General features: G+C 39.2%; 1 protein-coding gene across 2 annotated transcripts in view; it reads left to right on the top strand.

Annotated features, from left to right (window-relative positions):
• The window catches only part of LOC111846513 (lysine-specific demethylase RSBN1L-like), a 42,797-nt gene that overhangs the window by 1,483 nt on the left and 20,287 nt on the right, over positions 1-21,027 (top strand). For both annotated transcript variants that reach the window (XM_023816767.2, XM_072709711.1), the window contains 2 exons: positions 1,099-1,230; positions 11,067-11,677. In XM_023816767.2, the coding sequence (XP_023672535.2) occupies positions 1,099-1,230; positions 11,067-11,677 (743 nt within the window). The remainder of the gene's footprint in view (positions 1-1,098; positions 1,231-11,066; positions 11,678-21,027) is intronic.

Here is a 21,027-nt window from a genome sequence, read left to right as displayed (position 1 = left end):
TCTATGAATGGCACAAATTTTACAGTTTACACACGAAGAAGCTTTTAAGCATGAATTTAACAGGAGGGCCTTTTCATTTTATTTCTGAATAGTGAGACAGCGATGTAATCATTATTCTGATACGTTGCCCCCTTCCCCCAATAAAAATGTGTAATAGCAGCAGGATCCCCTTGTTGCTCGATCTCTGCGTGACATAGCCTCGGAGGGCTGTGTCTGTTCGCTGGTGGCAAACGCTGTGTTGTCATCTGTCAGTTTCAAATATGATAAAGCGTTGTCTTCGTTCTAAACCTATTTCAGGGAAATGATTCCAGATGCCTTTGAAGTCTGTGCACCTTGATTTCATATAGAGGGCAATTTATTAGAGTCCGAGAGAGGACCATAAAAGATTCTCTTGATGAATTTTGTTTAAACTAATGACACTTCCTCTGCCATATAACGAATTACATTCATATTGCACACATGGGTTAAATGCAGTTGTAGCTAACATGAAAACAGTGAGCTGGGCATTAATGGTAAAAGAGGCTGTTAATATGTTGTATTTCCTCTCCATTAAAATACAGATTTGTTTCTGGACATGTTGTCTTGGGAGGTTTAGATGACTTGAATGCAATTCATTTTTAATTCATACATTTAACTGTCCCTGTTTTTCCTCTGTTGGAAAATATAAATTGTATTTAGATGGAGATCTTAAAGAGCTTTAGAAGAACAACTGGCACAGCAGTGCAGAATTGTAGTTCAGCATTATGCTGATTGAGAGTGGATGAAAGCAAATGCTGATGTCTTGAGGTGCAGATGACACATGCTTGTTTCTTGAGTGTAATGTTTATTAACTGGCTTGTTTTCTGTCGTGTTTGTCATCTGCCAAACAGTGTAAATGTCAGATTTGCTTGCTTGAAGTCATTACATATTATGGTGCTTGTGAGTTTAGGCAAGACTTCTGAAAAGGCAGTTGTCTAAAATCTATAGTTGCTTGAAGTATGCCATCTTAAAGGCTCAAGGACTATTATACAGATTAACTGATATGACTCCTTGATACGACTTGATAATCTTAATGCAACTGACTCATCCTAAGAATTTCATGTGCTTTTTTTATTGCAGATCACAGCAACAAAGACAAGAAGAAAGAGAGGAGAAAGGACAAAGAAAGAGAAAAAGACAAAGAGGAAAAGAAACACAAAATTATGAATGAAATCAAGAGGGAGAATGGAGAGGTGAAGCTTGTTCAGAAAGGTATGTGTGCATTACAGTTCATTTAAAACAGGTTCATGCTAAGCTTTGGAGTTTGTATGCTCTGCAGTGAAAGGGTTTGTTAAAGCTCAAAAGTTGTTGGTCAGTGAGTGAAAGGAAGGAATCCATTATCTTTTGCTATTTAACTTTTCTTTTTGGAGAAAAGGTGCAGACTAAAGGAGTTTGTAGACTGTGTTAGCAGAATGAAATCAAAGCAAGAGAAATCTCAATGAAGGTCGTAAAGAAGTGTGCAAGCTTTGTAACTTGAATTCATATTCTGCCACAATAACAAGTATTCCCTCGATCAGTCTGTTATGACCTTAACATATACACAATGCCTATATGTGGGTGTCTAGTGCTAGGCACAGCGAGAATAAAGTGCACATTTTTGTGTAAAGCTTAGTGTTTCTCTTACCTCGTTTCCACCAACACTGTGCTGGCGCTAGACTGGTTCTTGCTTGATGCATTTTGAGAACCTGCGTGCATTTCCACTGGTTTCAAAAAAATAACAAAACGGAAATGTTACGTAGGCAGAAATGAGTTGAGTAAAAGTACAATTATTTTGATCTGTTTCAGGTTTTAAGTTTTTATAAGTTGCAGAACCAAAAAAAATTAGCCTTTCAGTCTCATAGTTTTCAGAGTGTAGCACATATCTACTTTTGTCTCCTTAAAGCCTGTATTTCTCCCAAATCTGTGTAAGTGTTAGTTTATTCTCGCTCGCTGTTTTACCACTGTCCTTTTAAGGATTGCGTAGTAAGAGACTGTTAAAAATTTAACAAAAAAATGAAAAAATTTAACTGCTGTCTGCTTCATGATCTCTTTGCCAATTGAGTGCCACAATATTTTATTCAACCTGTGGCATGTTTAGAATTTATTAAATTGGGCCAATAGTTTTATTTTCTACAGAATAAAAAATTATGTGACATTATTCCGCTAATAAGCTGGCAAGCAGTTTCACTGCCGGCACCGGTGACTAAACCATATCGATTATGGATTGAATTTCCTGTGTTCCCACCCTCTCCATAATTATTACACACAAAAGATCAATTTATTACATAAAGTAATATATATTAGAAAGAATAAGAATATGTTCTCAGAATTAATTTACATTTTGCACTTAAAATTAAAGTTAGGGATATCCTACATCTGCAGGGTTATTGCTACAAGGGTATTGTCCATTGCTTATATGCTGGGCCCCTTTTTGTATACTCGATCGATTATAAACCAAGAACTTAATCGGCATCAGCTGATATATTTTACTGACGTTGTGAACACACTTTAACTTGTCAAAAAAATGTAAAATCTGTGATCCATTGAAGAAATTAGGTATTGGTAGGAAGATTAATAGGCAAGTTCAGACACCCCAGCAAAAGCTCTGATTTCTTTAAGTGTCATAGGATAAGGATACATCCCTTTTCATTAAGCTTTAACATGAATGTGCAAACTTCTAAGACATACATTTAATACATATCACCTCTTCATTAATTTGCAGTGCAGCAGAATTTTAAAATTCAAGAAAAGTACTTGGATAAGGCAGGCAAATCTGTGGAAAATATGTTTTACACCATTTTTCATCTTAAGTTGCAGTAAGTTCATGTATTTTACATGCGGGTGGTTAAAATCCTGTGGTGATTGTCCTTTACCAAGCTAAAATGAGCCTGCTGTTTGATTATGCAACTATCTTTTAAAGGTGGCCATATACTCTATATGAAATCAACAGAATCTACATTGTTTTAACTATATGATCTAGTTGGAGTACTAATCACCATTTCGGTGCACCACCTGTGTAGGGCACCTGAGGCAGACACTTTCTTACTGTCCACGATTGGCTGGCGTAACGTGATGCCACGGGGTTGGTCAGTAATCAAATTGTGCCGTTGCTGGTATGCTTTGCACTGTGTTGCTCTTTAAATAGTGTTGATTTTAATGTGTATTAGCATATTTCTGTTTATAGTAAGTGTGGTAGTCGTGTAATCTTTGCAATGGAATGCGTGTTTTGTTAGTATGTAACTGAGTTGCAAAAATTGTTTGTGCCGCTGCTAATATTAAACCAGCAGTGACTGTTAATAAAGAGAGCAACTTCCATTTTGAAAGAGCTGTCATCTCCTTTGACGACCCTATTTATTTTAGGGTCGTCACTATTGATTATATCAATAATTGAGTAATCTACCATTTAATCTGATGATTCATTGAGTAATCATTAATATATATATATATATATATATATATATATATATATATATATATATATATATATATATATATATATATATATATATATATATATATATATATATATATATATATATATTAATGATTACTCAATGAATTGAACTTAATATAATATAAGTATTGCTAATGGCAAAAGGAACCAAACAGCCATTGCAGGGTGCACACGCAGTCACATAAGATCAGTTTAGGCAGTCCGATTCACTTAAGATGCATGTTTTTGGATGAGTGGAAGGGAACCAGAGGATTCACCGAAAAGCTATGCCCACGCGGTGAACATGCAAACTCCACACACACAAACTGGCAGTGTGAGGCGAGTGCGCTGCCCAGTGCACCACTGTGCCACCCTCGGCATGCAAAATGTACAATGTTAATATCGCCATGGCATTTCATGCACATGCAATTGTCACATTGGATTGCAGGGGTCTGCTGGGTTGAAGCCATCACTAAGTTGCACTAAAACATTTTTGCAAAGTCATAGAAAACAAAGCTTTGCAATTTCAATGATTTATTCCTTTACCAAATGATCTAGGATACGTTAAAAAACGGTCTAAAGGTTTCTGCTGCTGTTTCTGTAACTTGCAGGCATTCTGAGAGACAATCATATTCTTTCTCATCCTTACTGTTGGACTTGTGTGGCACATTTGTGAGAAATTACTCAAAAATGATTTAAAAGGAGAAACGTGATCAAGAACTGATTACAAAAAGTCATTCATCTTCCCCTGTATGGAAATATTTTGTATTCCATAGCGAGGATGTTGAGCAAAAACAAAGTGATTGGTCAGCACTCCATTGTCTGTTAGCGCAGTTCACGGCAACACAACCAACTTATTTAACATACTGATAGCGTAGAATAAAGTTCTATTTGGCTATATAGATCATTTTCAAGCAAAACAGTTTAAGTAAAAGACTATGCTAGTCAAAGAGACTAAATGGCATATGCTAACCTCGCATTATTGGATGATTCCATCAAACCTAAATGTCTTCATTTAAAATGCATTGCATTGATGTTTAAGTTCTATTTTGCATTACTGACAGATGGATGCATTCTTGTTAATTTCTAATGCGAAGTGCTTTCACACCATTGAAGCTTTCGCTTTTTATTTGGACTCTGCACTCTTATTTCCGCCATGTTGCCGAGCAATCGAGAAGGAAGCTTTCAATAAATGATTTTTAATAATTGAATAATCGAGTTTGAGTAATTGTGACAGCTGTAGTTTATTTGCACTTTGTATGTGGGTCTGCTGAATGTCGTTGATAAATATGTGAAGTTCCCAGTAGGGTCATCTCACCACTGTTAGTTACTGGACTGCTCAATAGTTACAGAGTGTCACACTGACTTGCAGCCTACACAATACATCTAGGACAATTTCCAAGCCTGAAACTGTTTAGAATGTCCTGCCAAAACTTTAGGAGCAGATCTTGTCTCCGAATAAAGCATACGTTTACATATAAAAAGCTTTAACTGCCCAACTTAGGCATTGTGTAATTTTCGCCTTCTGCTGTGTTTAGTACATGCACTTTTCTTTCTCTGCGCGTTCATTGCTGTATTTGCACCATGGTCTTTGCTTTAGTTTGAATTTGCTTTCTCTGGTCCCAAGCTGACTAGCCAATAATCCAACATTTGAGTCTATGTTGAGGTAGGGGGGGTTCAAGTTGTTGAGCTCAGAATTCACAGCTTGCTGCCATTGGGATTAGTGTGCAGTCGACACTGATTAGTCCTGGCGGGAGGTGATTGTAATTCTGTTTACTACACTGCCACATCAGGCTGTGGATAAGCGTGGACCTGCCGCTGCAGTGCCAATTTAGTGAGTTCAGGTGGAGTGTGTGGATCAGGTCAGCCATTACCGCAAAGCAGCAGCAGGGCATGTCTTGCCTAATATACATTTGTCCAAGAGTCTTTGTGCACCTGTGCTTTGACAGGCTGATCCGAACCTGTCTGGCCTTGTTTCACCCCAGTGTTGATTTGCATAATGTGTGCTGCTTCACAGCACACAGGCTTTTTTGAGGCTAGCTGATAAAACCAGTGATTTGGATCAGCATTCTAATTATGTGTTTGAGTCCAGAAAGCCAGCTCTTAATTAGATGACTTGATGTCAACTTTGTCTGAATTGTGCGGACCACATTTTGTAATGGGAAGTAGGGGTGGGGATCAATTCCGTTCTTCAAGGTGCCGATTTTAATATCACAGTGAGTTTAAAAAATCAATTTCTAAAAATTATTTTAAACATGGGTTACTGAAATTACGTTGTTCACATTTGGTACTGCTAATATTTGACCAGTTGCCCGCCGCCTGATTTTGAGGGTCTGTTGTGTGAATTTGGCACAGTGCTGTCATGAATAAAAAGCATGTGCTGAGACTTTTCCTGCACCATCTTAGTTTAAAGCCACAGCTAACAGCAAGTGTGTGAAATGTAAACTGTCATTGAATATCTCTATACTTCTTCCCTGAACACGAAGAACAGTTTCTAATCAGTGAATGATTTACACCTTTTTTAAACTCCTCCCTCGGGTTTTCCTCACCCTGTCTTGCATTTCATTGAATTCCCTGGCAAAAACACATTTAGATGATAATGTCTAAAATGAGTTGGCATGTTGGATGTATTTGCAGAAAAATATCTGTTCTGTGTAACAGAACGGAAAGACATTCCTAGCCTTTGGAACTACTCTCTCTCTCAGCGTAATTTATTGGGAAGCTAAAATATTCCCAAACTACTGATTTAAATAATGTGGGAGGGACATTGAGCGCTCCAGTAATATCTGTAACTAACTCAAAGCCACAGTTAGCGTAATGTTTTCCATCTTGTGAATTTGTTTCACTCGCTCTTGTCTTTATTTTAGATGTAGGCCTGAAATTCTCTTCAGCAAAATCTGTTTAAAATTTTGCGATACATATTGAATTGGCAAGTATTTATCAATTATTATATTGATTCGGGCGGTCATTGCCGATTCCCACCCATAATGGGAAGTGTTTGATCTTGTTGAATGTTGGGATCTGCTGTAGTCCTAGTCAAACTATTTATGTATTAGTCATTTAAAATTTTAAGTTATCTGTTGTGGATGACTAGAGGTAATTAAGCAGGTGTTGAAAAATTTAGCAAAGCTGCCTCTGGTTCTGTTTCTCCTGGAAGTGTCCCTCAGGTGAAGCTTTAAAAGCATTTCTTTTATGATGAAAATATTCTCTTTAGGCTTTAGCTGCCACCCGTCTGAAGTGCAGGCAAAATGGCAAGATTAGTGTAGGCCTTCCCCAGGCTATATCTTTGGTCACTGGCAAGAGTGTCACCTGCAGCTTGGCTAGTTTGAGGGAATTATTACCTCAGCCTTCACCTCTGCTGTTTAGTGATTCACACATAATTTTGGAGGTAAAGGAGTGTTGACTGCTGATGAGGCTTCCTGGCTATGGGTAGGGAGCAGCAAGTCTGACTGCTGTGCTCATGCCTACTGCAGCTCCTCTCCTTTGGCTTCAGAAGTGCATGCACTCTACAGCCCACCTAAAACCATGAGATTAAGGGCGCTTTTCCACCGCACCAGGAGCTGTACTTTGAGAAAGTACCAGGGCAGCCATTAACGACTATTTTTCTATAGATTAATCTGTCCATTATTTTATCTATTGATTGATTTAATCTAATAAATTAATTTTCCTTCAGAATTTTTTTTGACTGTTAACCACAACAAACTGTCATTGCAGGACTTTAGATAGGGCTTTTCTGCACTATATGGACATTGTTTTCACTAGAGATGGGCGATACACATTTTTTCAGTTCCGACCCGATTCCGATACACAACTACCGATACAGATTCCGATACAAGAGCACTTTTTACTTTGTTATACTTTATATGTTATGCTAGTAAATACAGATGGAAAAAATGTATGATAAAAAATATTTAATTAGGCTTATACAAACATACATAACGTACTGTTCCACCTCATTTGTTTTAAGCGTTTTTGATGCATTTGCAGTTCAATATGAATATCTTCAAAGCAAGTAATGTACAAGTGGCAAATGCTTAAAATTAAGTTTTTCTCCCATTGGCGTCAGCGCAGTTACTCTTTTGTTGAGATGGCAGCTCCTCTTGTATCACAAGCTGCAGCGAGTTCGCAAAACAGTCCAATTAAGTTAGCGACTCCCAAATCATCCATTGCTTTGTTTCGTCTCACAGTTGCGTGTACTTTGTTAAATGGGATTGTCCATTAAATGCTATTCCCACCTCAAAACTTTATTTTACATAGATTGCAAATCGCTGTGCTACTGGTTTCTGTTAAAAGCGTATAATGCTCTCAGATTGTCACATCTTATCTTACGCTCCTTGTACTGCAAAGGGTATGCGCATGACGTCACAGCAGGCTGAAGTCACTGTACTCACACCCACTGAGTGGGGAAAAAAAGACTGAGGGGCAGCAATAGCGATTAGACTGACTTTATTAATCCCACAATGGGGAAATTCCTTAGAAACAGCAGCAATAATAAAAAAGACAGTATAACAGGATCCATAGGATCAGCAAAAATAACAATTGATTTGAATGCCGCAAAAAACACATGTAAAATGGGGAAAGAGCTGTCTTGCGATTGCCAAAAACTAAATAAGTAAGTATAGGACGTGGATCGGTCACACATGGCCGATACCCGATCCGTCAAATAGGTCTGGATCGGCGCCGATACTGATCCGAATATTGGTATCGGTGCATCTCTAGTTTTCACCCACAATTCAATAAAATGATTAGTAGTATACCTACACATATGAATGCGTATTGTGATGCCCAAAAGTTAGTAACCTGTATAAAATTGGCGTATTCTTATGCTCAATAAATTTGGATAGCGGAGCACGCCACATGCAACACCAGCGATAAGCACTGAAGTCGCAATGAAGGAAGGGACAGATGAGCAACCACATCATCTTTTAAAAGAGGAGATACTGTGGTTAAACAAGGTAAAAAGATGGTGATGTGAGTAGACAGCACTTAGGGTAGTTTTGCCTACTCTAGTGATCCGGCCATCATCCAGAATAGCGCCTATGTGTTTCCTCTTCAGGTGCTCGTGCAAAGCGTTAGTGGCACCATGGGATGCCATCGCACTTTGCACAGTGTAAAACCACCTTTTTGTTTTGTGACAGTTCTGAAGTACTCCCATAATCACGCAGTGATGTTAAAGGAAAACACTTGTTATAATGAATTGGAGCATTTTAGAAATCATAGTTTCAAAATTTCATTAGAATGGAAAAAATATATGCATTTAAAATATTGTTGTTGACGCTTTTTCAGCGTTGAAGTCGTTGCCTGCGTCGACTAATCATGGCAGCATACCAAAAGTACATCCCAAGAAAGGTTATTCAGGGCAACTGGACTTATTTAGTTCTTTGAAAACGTTTCTCCCGTCAATCCAGAGGTCTTTCTCAATTCAGAATTCAGAATTGAGAAAGCCCTCTGGATTGAAGGGTGAAATGTTTTCAAAGAACTAAATAAGTCCAGTTGCCCTGAATAACCTTTCTTGGGATAACCATGACCTGGATGACAATGCGAGATGGGGCATTTTGTCCTGAATTCAAAAAATGACTGAAGATATTATATGGCCGGTCGGTCCCAGTATATTAAACAGAATACTTCTTATCATGCCATCCTGATCTTTTTGCTGCATCTGTGCTTCCGACCAGATTGCATTTTTTTTTTTATAACTTTGTTTACCATTGTTTTCCGAGTCAAACTGCTTTCACGGTGGCATTTGTATTGTGTTTGAGGCAGGCTATTTGCATAACCAGTCGACAAAGTGTTTTAATACCCACCCCAAAGTACCATGGAAGTACCCTAGCTGGTTTGGTGCTTTTGGTACTGGTACTCGACCGAAAGTCAATGGAAAAATGGAAGTACCACACAAAAAGTACCGTACTTGGTGCAGAGGGAAAGCGCCCTAAGTGTGCACTTCCTTGCCAGCACTGACTCTGCTCTGTTGTGGTGACGGTTAATTACTCAGTCTGGATAGTTTCCTTTTTATTGGGCTTACTGTTATACTGCAGGATATGGCTGTGAGGCTGATGCAGAGACAACATGCTGCTAATTCTCTGTGTCACGGGAAGACAGTCCACATGGCTATAAAAGAGAATTAGTCATCAAGGATGTAGTTTACCTTCTTTGAACAGGTCATTCTGCAATAGGGCTGCCACTAACGACTATTTTTCTATAGATTAATCTATCAACTATTTTAATGATTGGTCGATTTAATATGTGATTAATTTTCCTCCAGAAAATCAACTTAACAGATTTTATTTTGACAACAAACTGTATGCCGCTGCTGGGCTTTAGATAATGTACGGCGGCTTTTCAACATTATATGAACATTATTTTCTCCCGCAATTCTATAAGCAGATTAGTAGTATGCCTAAAAATATTGATGTGATTCGTATCGTGAAGCCCAGAAGTTAGTGGTCTGTATAAATTTGCCATATCCTCATGCTTAATAAATTGAGTTAATGGAGCATGCCATTTGCAACACAAGCTATAAGTACTGAAGGGACAGATGAAGAAAGGGACAGATTAGCAGCCACAACATCTTTTATAGGAGGAAATACTGTTATTAAACTAGGTAAAAAGATGTTGGTGGTGTGGCTGTATTTTTTGCGGACAAGTTTTCATTTTTATTTGTTTTCTTTTATTTAGTGTCCATTTTCGTTTCAGTTTTAGTTTACGATAACGACTCTGGTCCCAACAACCCCAGCGTACACAAACTTTCACACCGGCACTGTCAGTCAACGTAGAATAAACCAGAATTTTACCCTAAACATTTTCACGATCACGTATTTAATGGAAATTCTTGTGTAGCAAGCATACAACTTCATGGCTTTTAATAATGAGTGTATTTAGCAGCTACAAGGACAAAAGATATTAAAAAGCTTCCCGTAGTGATGGTAATTTAGTTGATGGTGTTTTCTCTTCTGGTGCTTATGCATAGCGCTAGTACCGCCGTGGTTCACCATCGCACTTCGCACAGTGTACAACCACCTTTTCTTTCTGTGTTAATTTGTCCTCCTCCCATAAATAAGTAATGATATTAAAGGAAAACATTTGTTATATAATGGATTGAATGTTTTAGAAATTATAAAGGTAATTTTATTAAAATAGTAAAAAACCATGCGTCAATTTAAAATATTGATGTCGACACATTTTCAGCGTCGACGTCATCAACTACACCGACTAATCGTGGCAGCCTTGTTCTGCATAATGGAAAGATGGTGGAGATATTGGTAACCTTTCAAAGATTTTAAGTCGAACTTAAATTTTCCTGTAAATTAACCTTTTCTGTCTGATTCTTTCCCTACAATCTGGATTTTTTAAGAGATTTTTTTTCCCCTACAATGTGAATAATGAAGTGTATGATAACATTTGGTTTTGTTCAGCCTAGTTGTAACTATGCAGTGTAACACTGACTGACAGGAAAAAGTAAACATTTCTCAATAACATCAATCTGTCTTACCTGTGGGGTTCAATAAATAGAACATTTGAAGCTGCTTGCTCCTAGGTTGGTTCCTGCTTCATGTTGCCTTCATACAGATCTGGTATGGCGAAGAACATTTCTGGTGCTTGTTATATTTCTTTTAATGTGTTTCCTCTTCCTTTACAGAAGACAAAGAGAAACCAAAAATAAACTTGGAGGAGTTGCAGATTAAAAAAGTGAAGAAGAAAAAAAAAAAGAAACACAAAGAGGATGAAAAACGAAAGCGACCCAAGATGTATAGCCGGTCCTGTCAGACAGTGTGCTCTGGTGCTCTGCTGGACCTTCCAGGCCTGGCAGCTGAGCTCTGCAAAGATTTTAAACCCCCTCCACCTTTTCACCCGGCTGGTGTCATGTCCGCCAGGGATGAGAGGTGTTGGAAGCACACAGGGGTTCAGAAAGTCCCACCAGGGATGGATGGACTGGAGTTTGGTCGCCTGGTGCATGTGGAGCAACAGCCCAATGGTGGCGCACTGGTGCTCCATGCTTACAGCAGCGAGCTGGCACAACTCTCCCCAATGGAGATGCAGCGCTTTGCCCAGGAGTTTGTCACACTGGCATTCAGTGAGGACAAGGATGGTGCAGCACACTACGCCATGTCCATTGTGCATGGGGCTGCCTCTTCTCTTCCGGACTTCTTGGAGTACTTCTCCCTCAAGTTCCCCAATTCGCCCGTCAAGATGGAAGTCCTAGGGAAGAAGGATATTGAGACAACCACTATGTCAAACTTCCATGCTCAGGTGGGTTTTGTTCAATGTGTGTACTTTTTTACTGCTAAAAAACAAATCATAACATCTTCATTTTTGTGGTGTTCAAGAGTGCATTTTTGTCAGCCATTTCATTATTTCATTTTTATCCATATTTTGATGGCTGCCTGGTGCTGAAAGACATGATCAAAAGGTATGCTGTATTAAAAATCTGCTACTGATGTACAGATGATCTAAATGAAATTGCTGCAAACCAACTGTTTGCTTGAGTTAGCCTTAATATTATATTCCAAGTATAACATCCATCTCAAACAGTGTAATTCCAGGATTTAATATTAAATATCCTAATTCCCCCACCCCACCCCCCTGAAAATGAAGTGATAATACAGTAGCAGTTTGTCCTGAATGGTTTACAACCTGAGCGATGTTATTCCTATTAAATGGTGTTTGATAAACATCATGGGAAATTTGAATTGTAACTTTAAATTCATTGTGGACATTTTCCTTGTGTGCAGCGAAGTAATCTGTTAGGCCTAGCTGCAAGGTAGCATGGTGATAGTGGTTATCATTGTTGCCTCACACTTCTGTAGCCAGGGTTCATGACTGTGTGTGTGTGTGTAGTAGTCTGTTCTTCGTTGTCATGGTTTCCTCCGGGTAGACCATTTTCTGCCCACAGTCCAAAAAAAATGCTGAGGTGAATTGGAGTTACCAAAATTGCCCCATAGGTGTGCATGTGTGAGTGTGCCCTGTAGGGCTGCCGCGATTAGTCGATGATGTTGATGCTGTTGTTTTTATTTATTTATTTTTTTTTAATCAAATTAACCTTATGATTTCTAAGACGCTTCATTATAACAAATATTTTTCTTCAATATCACTACTTAATTATGGGAGTAGTTCAAATTATCACAAAACAAAAAGGTGGTTCCTACACTGTGCAAAGTTTCAATGGGATACCACAGCGACACTAGTGCTATGCATGAGCAGCTGAAGAGAAAACATACAGACGCTATTCTGAATGATGGACCACCAGAATAGGAAAACCACTTTAAGTGTTAGGTATTTATGTTTATTAAGTTACTAAAAAGCTCTCCATACTAAAAGAGAGAGGCTGTAGAGGCTGCTGGGATTGCTGTACTGTTCAAGCCGGACGGGTTGTGTTGTGTGCCTGTTGAAGCGGTTGATTTGATTTGAATTATCTGTAAAGTATATTTGAGCGTTTGTGTGCCAGCACGGTTACGTGGGTGGTTGTTGTTGTTTTTATTTTTTTACTCTTATTTTTACGTGTGTACTTGTCTGTCTTTGTGAGTGTTACCGACAGCCGCGGGCGCGAGTGGCGTTTCTGTTTGCGTCCTTCGCATCAAACACCCGCGGGTAATATTATCGAACATCGGTAACATTAACTCTAAAAGGTCAGTTGCTCCGGAGCTTTGCTCGGTTGCCGGTCGGGGCCGGGAGGACATTTTCCACTTTTTTTCCCGCTCCAGCAGTAGCCTGCTTTGAGAGGGTTTTTGTGGTTTTTTGGCCTCCCTAGAGCAACTTCGCTTTAGTTTAAGCTAAACGTGGTTCAGCAGGAAGTTAATCTCGGGTAAGTAATTGTAAATTTGGTTATTTTAAAAGTTAAATTTAAAGGTTGTTATTGCTGACGCTGCCGGATAATTTATAATAAAGTACCGATTTAACGCAAGTGTTAATTTAGTGTTTTAGTGTACTCGGCACTTTGTTTTAACTATACGTTAATTAGATCAACTAAAAGTTTATATATTCTCTATTAATATACTGGGCTGGGAGTAAAGGACGGGAACATAGTGAGTTAGGTAATTATGGGGCCAGCTCAGTGTTGTGTTTGCAAGATGTTTGCCCTTCTGGATGCTTGCGTCCAGTCGGACTTCGTCTGCGAGCGATGTGGGTTAGTTGACTCACTCATGGTCCAGGTTCGTGACCTAGAGGAGCGGCTGGCTCTCATCCAGCATAGCAATGAGTTAAAGGAGAGAGTTAATACGCCTTCTAGGGAGACTATGTGTACGTCACAAGCGGGGAGGGGGGAGAATGATGAACAGGTAGGTCGAGAGAGCTGGGTGAACGTAGGTCGTAGAGGTAGAAAAGGACGTACACAGTTCACAGAGGCGGCATCACCTGAAGTAACGGTTTCTAACCGCTTTCAGGTGCTTCCAGCTTTAGAGCCGGAAGAGACTGGGGAGGCAGGTGGGCCCTTGGGCACCAAGGAGCCACCTAACCCTAGTAGGAGGGAGGTTGTGGTAGTTGGGGATTCAATTATAAGAGGTGTAGATAGTTATGTGTGCACCCGTGATAGAGGGTCCCGTACGGTGTCTTGCCTGCCTGGTGCCCAGGTAGGGGACCTTCCAGATCGAGTGGACAGGCTTTTGGCCCCAGCCGGGGTGGATCCAGTGGTCGTGGTGCATGTTGGCACCAATGACATAGGAAAGGGCAGAAGGGCTGTTCTGCAAGATAAATTTATAGAAGTCGCGGATAAGCTCAGAAGCAGAACATCCACGGTGGTATTCTCTGGAATACTTCCCGTGCCACGTGCAAGTCAGGCAAAATTAGCTGAGATAAGGGGATTAAATGCGTGGCTAAAATGGTGGTGTAGGAAAGAGGGGTTCAGGTTTATGGGGCACTGGAAGACCTTCTGGAACAGGTGGGACCTGTTCAAGCCGGACGGGTTGCATCTGAACCATAGGGGAACCAGTGTATTGGGGAGGCGTATGTGCAGAATAGTTGAGGAATGTTTAAACTAGGGACTGGGGGGGCAGGGAGGTCAGTTAAGAATTTATGTGGGGAGAGACGGAAAGCCCAAATAAAAATTAAAAGTAGACACTGTAAAAGGCCTACCATTAGTGGTCTGTATTTGAATGCTAGGAGTATTAGAAACAAAATTAACGACTTAGAGGCTTTAATTTCTTCAGACAATTACGACATTATAGGAATAACTGAAACATGGATGAGTGACAATGATGGTGATGAATATAATATGGATGGTTATACGTTGTTCCGTAGAGACCGGATAGGCAAGAAGGGAGGTGGTGTTGCAGTATACGTAAAAGAAAACTTGCAGGCAAGGGATCTCACTGATAAAAATAAAAATTCAGAAGCTGTATGGATCAAACTTGATGCTAAAGATTCAAATGGCCTAATTGTCGGGGTTTGTTATAGGGCACCTAATGTGGCTGTAGAGGAAAGCAGAATATTATATGATGATATCAGGATTATGAGTAATAAAAATGATGTGGTGGTTATGGGTGATTTTAATTTACCTGGGATACAGTGGGACACAGTCTCTGGCTCTTCTGTAAATGAACTTGAGATGGTGGAATTAGTACAGGATTGTTTTTTTACTCAGTTTGTTAATACTCCTACCAGGGGAGAAGCCCTTCTTGATCTCGTTTTTTGTAATAACCAGGATAGGATTGGAAAATTAGAGGTTTTAGACCCATTGTACGGTAGTGATCATAACATGGTTAAATTCGAGGTTAATTTTAGTGTCCAAAGAGCAAAGTCTAAATTAAAAGTATACAATGTTAGGAAGGCTAACTTTAATGGTATGAGACGGAAATTAGAAACTGTAAACTGGACAGAGTTAAATAGCAAAACAGTAGAAGAGGCATGGGAATTTTTCAAAAGCACATTGTTGCAAGTGCAAGAGGACTTCATACCTGTTTCCAGCAAAACTAAATCTAGGAAACGACAACCAAGGTGGTTTACTAAGGAAATTAAGAATAAAGTCAGGAGGAAAAGGGCTCTGTTCCACAACTGGAAAATAACTAATGATTTCAAAATCAAGCAGGAGTATCTAAGTCTACAGGCAGAGTTAAAAAATGACATTAGGCTATCAAAGAGGGATGTAGAAAGAAAAATTGCATTGGAGGCTAAGCATGACAGTAAAGGTTTCTTCCAATATTTTAACTCCAAGAGAGCACTAAAAGCTGAAATCACTAATTTACAGGATAGTAAGGGCCTTATAATTGATAACGAAATTGATATGGTAAATGAGTTTAATGATTATTTTTCAAGGGTGTTCACAATAGAGAACACAAGTAACTTACCACCAATTAATACGAATACAGCATCGTCTATGACCAATATATGTATAACTGAGGTTGATGTGATACTAAGCCTAGCTAAACTCAAAATAAATAAATCACAGGGGCCTGATGGCATCTTACCTTTAGTCTTGAAAGAGATGAGGGATATTATTAGCCAACCTTTGACTTTAATATTCCAGAAATCGTTATCTGCGGGTGTGGTACCATCAGATTGGAAGCATGCTAATATAACACCCATATTCAAAAAAGGGGATAGAAGTAATCCGGCAAACTATAGGCCAATCAGTTTAACTAGCATTACTGGAAAAATAATGGAAGCTATAATTCAAGTGAAAATGGTAGATTACCTAGATGCAAATAACATTATAAAGGATAGCCAACATGGATTTAGGAGAGGTAGATCCTGCTTAACGAATCTGCTTGAGTTCTTTGAGGAAGCTACAAGTGAAATTGATCACAAAAAGGCCTATGATGTGATTTACTTAGATTTCCAGAAAGCCTTTGATGTTGTCCCCCACAAACGGCTCTTGTTAAAGCTTAAAGCTGCAGGAATTTTAGGAACTGTGGCAGCTTGGATCAAAAACTGGCTAACTGATAGGAAGCAGCGAGTAGTTATTAGAGGCACTATGTCACAGTGGGCCTCCGTTTATAGTGGGGTACCGCAGGGTTCAATTTTAGGACCACTATTGTTCCTAATTTACATTAATGATATTGACACGAATACATACAGTAAACTGGTTAAATTTGCAGACGACACTAAGGTGGGCGGGGTAGCAGATACTAATCTAGCAGCAGAGAGGCTCCAACGGGATCTGGATTTAATTAGCGAATGGGCTGATACTTGGCAGATGAAATTTAACACAGATAAATGTAAGGTAATCCATGCAGGGAGCAGAAATATACAGTACAGATATTTTATGGGTTCCACTGAAATAAAGGTAGCTGATTACGAGAAAGATCTCGGTATGTATGTTGATGCTTCCATGTCCCACTCTCGCCAATGTGGGGAAGCAATAAAAAAGGCGAACAGAATGTTGGGTTATATCTCTAGATGTGTGGAGTTTAAGTCAAGGGAGGTGATGTTACACTTATATAATTCCTTGGTAAGACCCCACCTAGAATACTGTGTGCAGGTTTGGTCACCATACCTCAAGAAGGACATTGCTGCCTTAGAAAAGGTGCAACGAAGAGCTACGAGAATGATTCCTGGTCTTAGAGGAATGTCTTACGAGGAGAGGTTAGCGGAACTGAATCTGTTCAGCCTTGAGCAAAGGAGGCTAAGGGGGGATATGATTCAGGTCTATAAGATTCTAACGGGTCTGGATGCCGTTCAGCCAAATGACTATTTCAATATTAGTCTAAATACTAGAACTCGTGGCCATAAGTGGAAATTAGCGGGAGAACATTTTAAAACAAATTTGAGGAAGCACTTCTTTACACAGCGTGTAGTCAGAGTATGGAATAGTCTTCCTGCTATTGTAGTGGAAGCTAAAACCATGGGTTCCTTTAAATCAGAGCTAGATAAGATTTTAACAACTCTGAGCTATTAGCTAAGTTCTCCCCAAACGAGCTTGATGGGCCGAATGGCCTCCTCTCGTTTGTAAATTTCTTATGTTCTTATGTTCTTATGTTCTAATTGTATCTTTTTTTCATGAAGCTGCTAAATACACTCATTATTAAAGCCATAAAGTTATCTTTCAAAAGGGACACTATCTGCTGCCTGGTACTATAGAAGTTCTGTTGAACGAGTGTTTGACAAAATGTTTAGGCCAAAATCTGGGCTGCTTCTACGTTGATTGCTGATGCCAGTGTGTGTATTTGTGCACATTGGGCTTGTTAGGACCTGGGTTATTACCGTAACCTAAAACTTAAATGAAAGTGGACACAAAAAAAAATAAAAAATTATGAACTGAAAAATGAAAACTGTTTGACAAATAAAAAGTGTCAGACTTTAAACTGCAAAAAATAATACCTCCTAGTTTAACCACTACATCTCCTCTTTTAAAAGATGTGGTTGCTGAGCTGTCCCTTTCTTTATCAAGTTTTCAGTACTTATCACTTCCAGGGTATAACAAAACAGTGGCATGTGGCATGATCTGCTAACTGACTTTAATAAGCATAAGGATGCACAGAATTTATGCAGATAACTTTTGGTTATCTAAATATACATCTAATTAATATTTTAGGCATATTACTAATCTGCTTATCGAATTGTGGCCATAAATAATGTCTGTATAGTGCTGAAAAGCCTGCATCCATTATCTGAATGCACTGACATACAGTAACTTTAACTTAAATGGTCAGTTTGATTTTCTGGAGGACAATTAATCATCTAGATTAGAAATGGTCAATAGTTTAATCCATAGAAAAATAGTCGCTAGTGGCAGCCCTAGTACCCTGTGATGGGTTGGCACCCCATCTTGGATGGTTTCCTACCTTGCCCGCATAATGTCCTGGATAGGCTCTGGACCCCCTGCGACCCTGAACAGAATAAGAGGCTAAAGTCATTCACCTTTCTGCCGTTGCACTGTAGTTACGTGTAGGGTATGACAAACTTATTTCACAAGTCACCTGATTACTGGTTCACTATCTGAAGCACTGTGATGTAAACATGTTCCAACCTGTGTAGTTGCCTGGATTATAGAGGAGTTATGATGGGTAGGATTTTCCCTGTGATGCTTATGGTTCAAAGCCATATCTCTGGGTGTAGATTTTTGCCTATTAACACAGACATGTTTGTAGTCATCTGCATCACATTACCTAATAATAGAAACCTAACCTCCGTGGAATGCCCAGGCTATAGAGAGAGTGCTTCAGGATCTGAAAAGTATCTGAAATCTTAATACGATTTCAAAATTCAGTTTTCATCAGTAAAATGTCTTGATTTGAATGATTCTTAAAAGTTCTCCTGACAACAGTTCAGATGTGATATCCCTATACTGTTACACAAAGAAAGCTGATAAATACTTAGCATAACAGTGTTAAACAGCATGGTGGCCTGGCAAATACAAGGATTTTCATATACAAATTCAACAGCAGTATACCAAATTTCATTAGGAACTGGAATACATTTTGCCTTGGAGGGAAAAAAGCAAGAAAAATATAGTGCAATATAATATTCCACAAAGAATGCATCTTTGGCATTATGTGAGGTGAGTAGGCTCTGACTTTAAAATGTCACAGTTAACTTGCCTTTTCTTTCCACTGTGTTGTGCTCACAAGAGTTCTCGGTTTTGTTTATTGTCACAGGAACTTAGATATAAGAAGCTAAAATTTCAGTAACTGATATAAGACTTAATATGATTGAAAATGAAATGGTCATTAGTAGTTTCAGTTTGAGTAGTCTACTGAAAGAAAGTACAGTGGTACCTCAGAACTCGAAGTTAATCCTAAAAAGTTCGAGTTCTAATCGAATTTCCCCCATAAGAAGTAATGGAAATCCAATTAATTCGTTCCGGCCCCAAAAAATTTCACCGAAATAATGTTTTTTTTTTTAGCATTTAAACACAAAATGAACCGGACAAAACGGGAAAAGCATATGCTGTACTAAACACATCTAAGCACATTTATCAGAACAGTATTTTTTTAAAGTAAGTAAATAAATGTATCCAAACAATGTGTCCTGCCCCGATCGTCCGCTCCATCCGTGTGCCACGCCCCCTCCTTAACCCCACGTAGAATCCCCGTGTGATCAGCTGTTTCTAGTTGTCATTAGTCCTCTGTATTTCTTCTGCGTTTGTTTGTTTCCCCAGTCCGGTCATTGTATTGTCCATTTGCGTTTTGCTTGCCTTACCTGTAATTAAACCCCGTATTCCCCGATACCCTGACATCTGTGCCTTTGTCACCGTTCCGTCCCCGCTGGGCACGACAATATTATTATAATTAAATGTGTTAATGGTTTATTATTAATATTCAAATAATTAATAAGAAATCTTTATTTTTAAATCTATTTTATTATATAATGTTACTGTTACTGTCTATCATTGTCTAAATCAGGGGTCTCCAACTCCAGTCCTGGAGAGCTACTATCCAGTTGGTTTTCAATCCTACCTGTCTTCTGATGAGCCACACCTGTTCTCAGGTAAATACCAGGGCCAGGTGTGGCTCATCAGAAGCCAAGTAGGATAGAAAACCTACTCGATAGTACAGGGGTGTCAAACTCATTTTAGGGTGAGGGCCGGATGAGAAGAAACGTGACCATGTGCGGGCCGAATTTATTATTATTATTTTTTAATCATAGTGCATCAAATTACAACAAATACACTATATTCTGTAAAACTGCATTTAACAAGTCCTCAGAAACTGTTCATTAACACTCTTATTCCTTTTTAATACTACTACTACTAATAATAATGATAATAAAAAAGATTTGATATTTAATACTATTGTTCAAATCATCCCGCGGGCCGTATTGGACACCATAGTGGGCCGTATTCGGCCCGCGGGCCGTATGTTTGACACCCCTGCGATAGTAGCTCTCCAGGACCGAAGTTGGAGACCCCTGGTCTAAATGTATTTTTACTGTCTAAACATATGTATTCAGCTAGTGTAAACATGCACGATGCTATCACAGCGAATGCGAGGCTGAGACTGAAGCGTTACCCTTTGTTTCCGCTGAGAGACGTGCTGCGTGACTCATTTCCCCCCGCGTACAAGTTCTTAGGTCGGCGTTCACGGTTTGACTTCTGAGATTCAGATCGAGTTCTAGGTATTTTTTTTTCGAATTGGTTGGTTTGACTTTCAAGAAATTCGAGTTCTAATGAGTTAGAGAACTGAGGTACCACTGTACATTTATTTAGCAGATACTTTTGTCCAAAGCAATATACAAGTGAGACAAATAGCACCTTACAAACATACGACTGTCAAGGAGTCTGCTAGGCACAAGTGCAGCCAGGCTGAGCTAGTAAATGCTCTGGCAAACATGTAAGCACTACTGGAGCAAGAGCTACACAACACCTTCCACAAAATGTAAGTACCTAATAAGAATACGTTCAGTTAGCAGCATGTGCAATATCAAGAACATTCAGGAAACATGCAGGGATATTAGGCTAGTAGAAGTATTCCTGGAACAGATAGGTCTTGGTGTTTTTTTGAAGGTGGAGAGGGAATCTGATGATTGCAGGGTTCCCGCTGCTGCTCGTCACTCTCGTCATTGACGAAAACGGAACATATGGTGACGAAGAAAAACGGCATCAAATCGTCACTCTGGCGAATTCAATTTTCAAATGACGAATTTTGAATTTTTGAAAAGTCGAATTTCATTTTTTCCCAATTTTCAACCGTAGCACCCGTAGCGCCTAATCAAAACTGGCCCGGCGCCCC

This window comes from Paramormyrops kingsleyae, chromosome 1, assembly GCF_048594095.1.
Source record: "Paramormyrops kingsleyae isolate MSU_618 chromosome 1, PKINGS_0.4, whole genome shotgun sequence".
In the NCBI taxonomy this organism is placed as follows: domain Eukaryota; kingdom Metazoa; phylum Chordata; class Actinopteri; order Osteoglossiformes; family Mormyridae; genus Paramormyrops; species Paramormyrops kingsleyae.
Note: the sequence above shows the minus strand (reverse complement) of the source record. Positions and strands in the feature narration are given on the sequence as shown.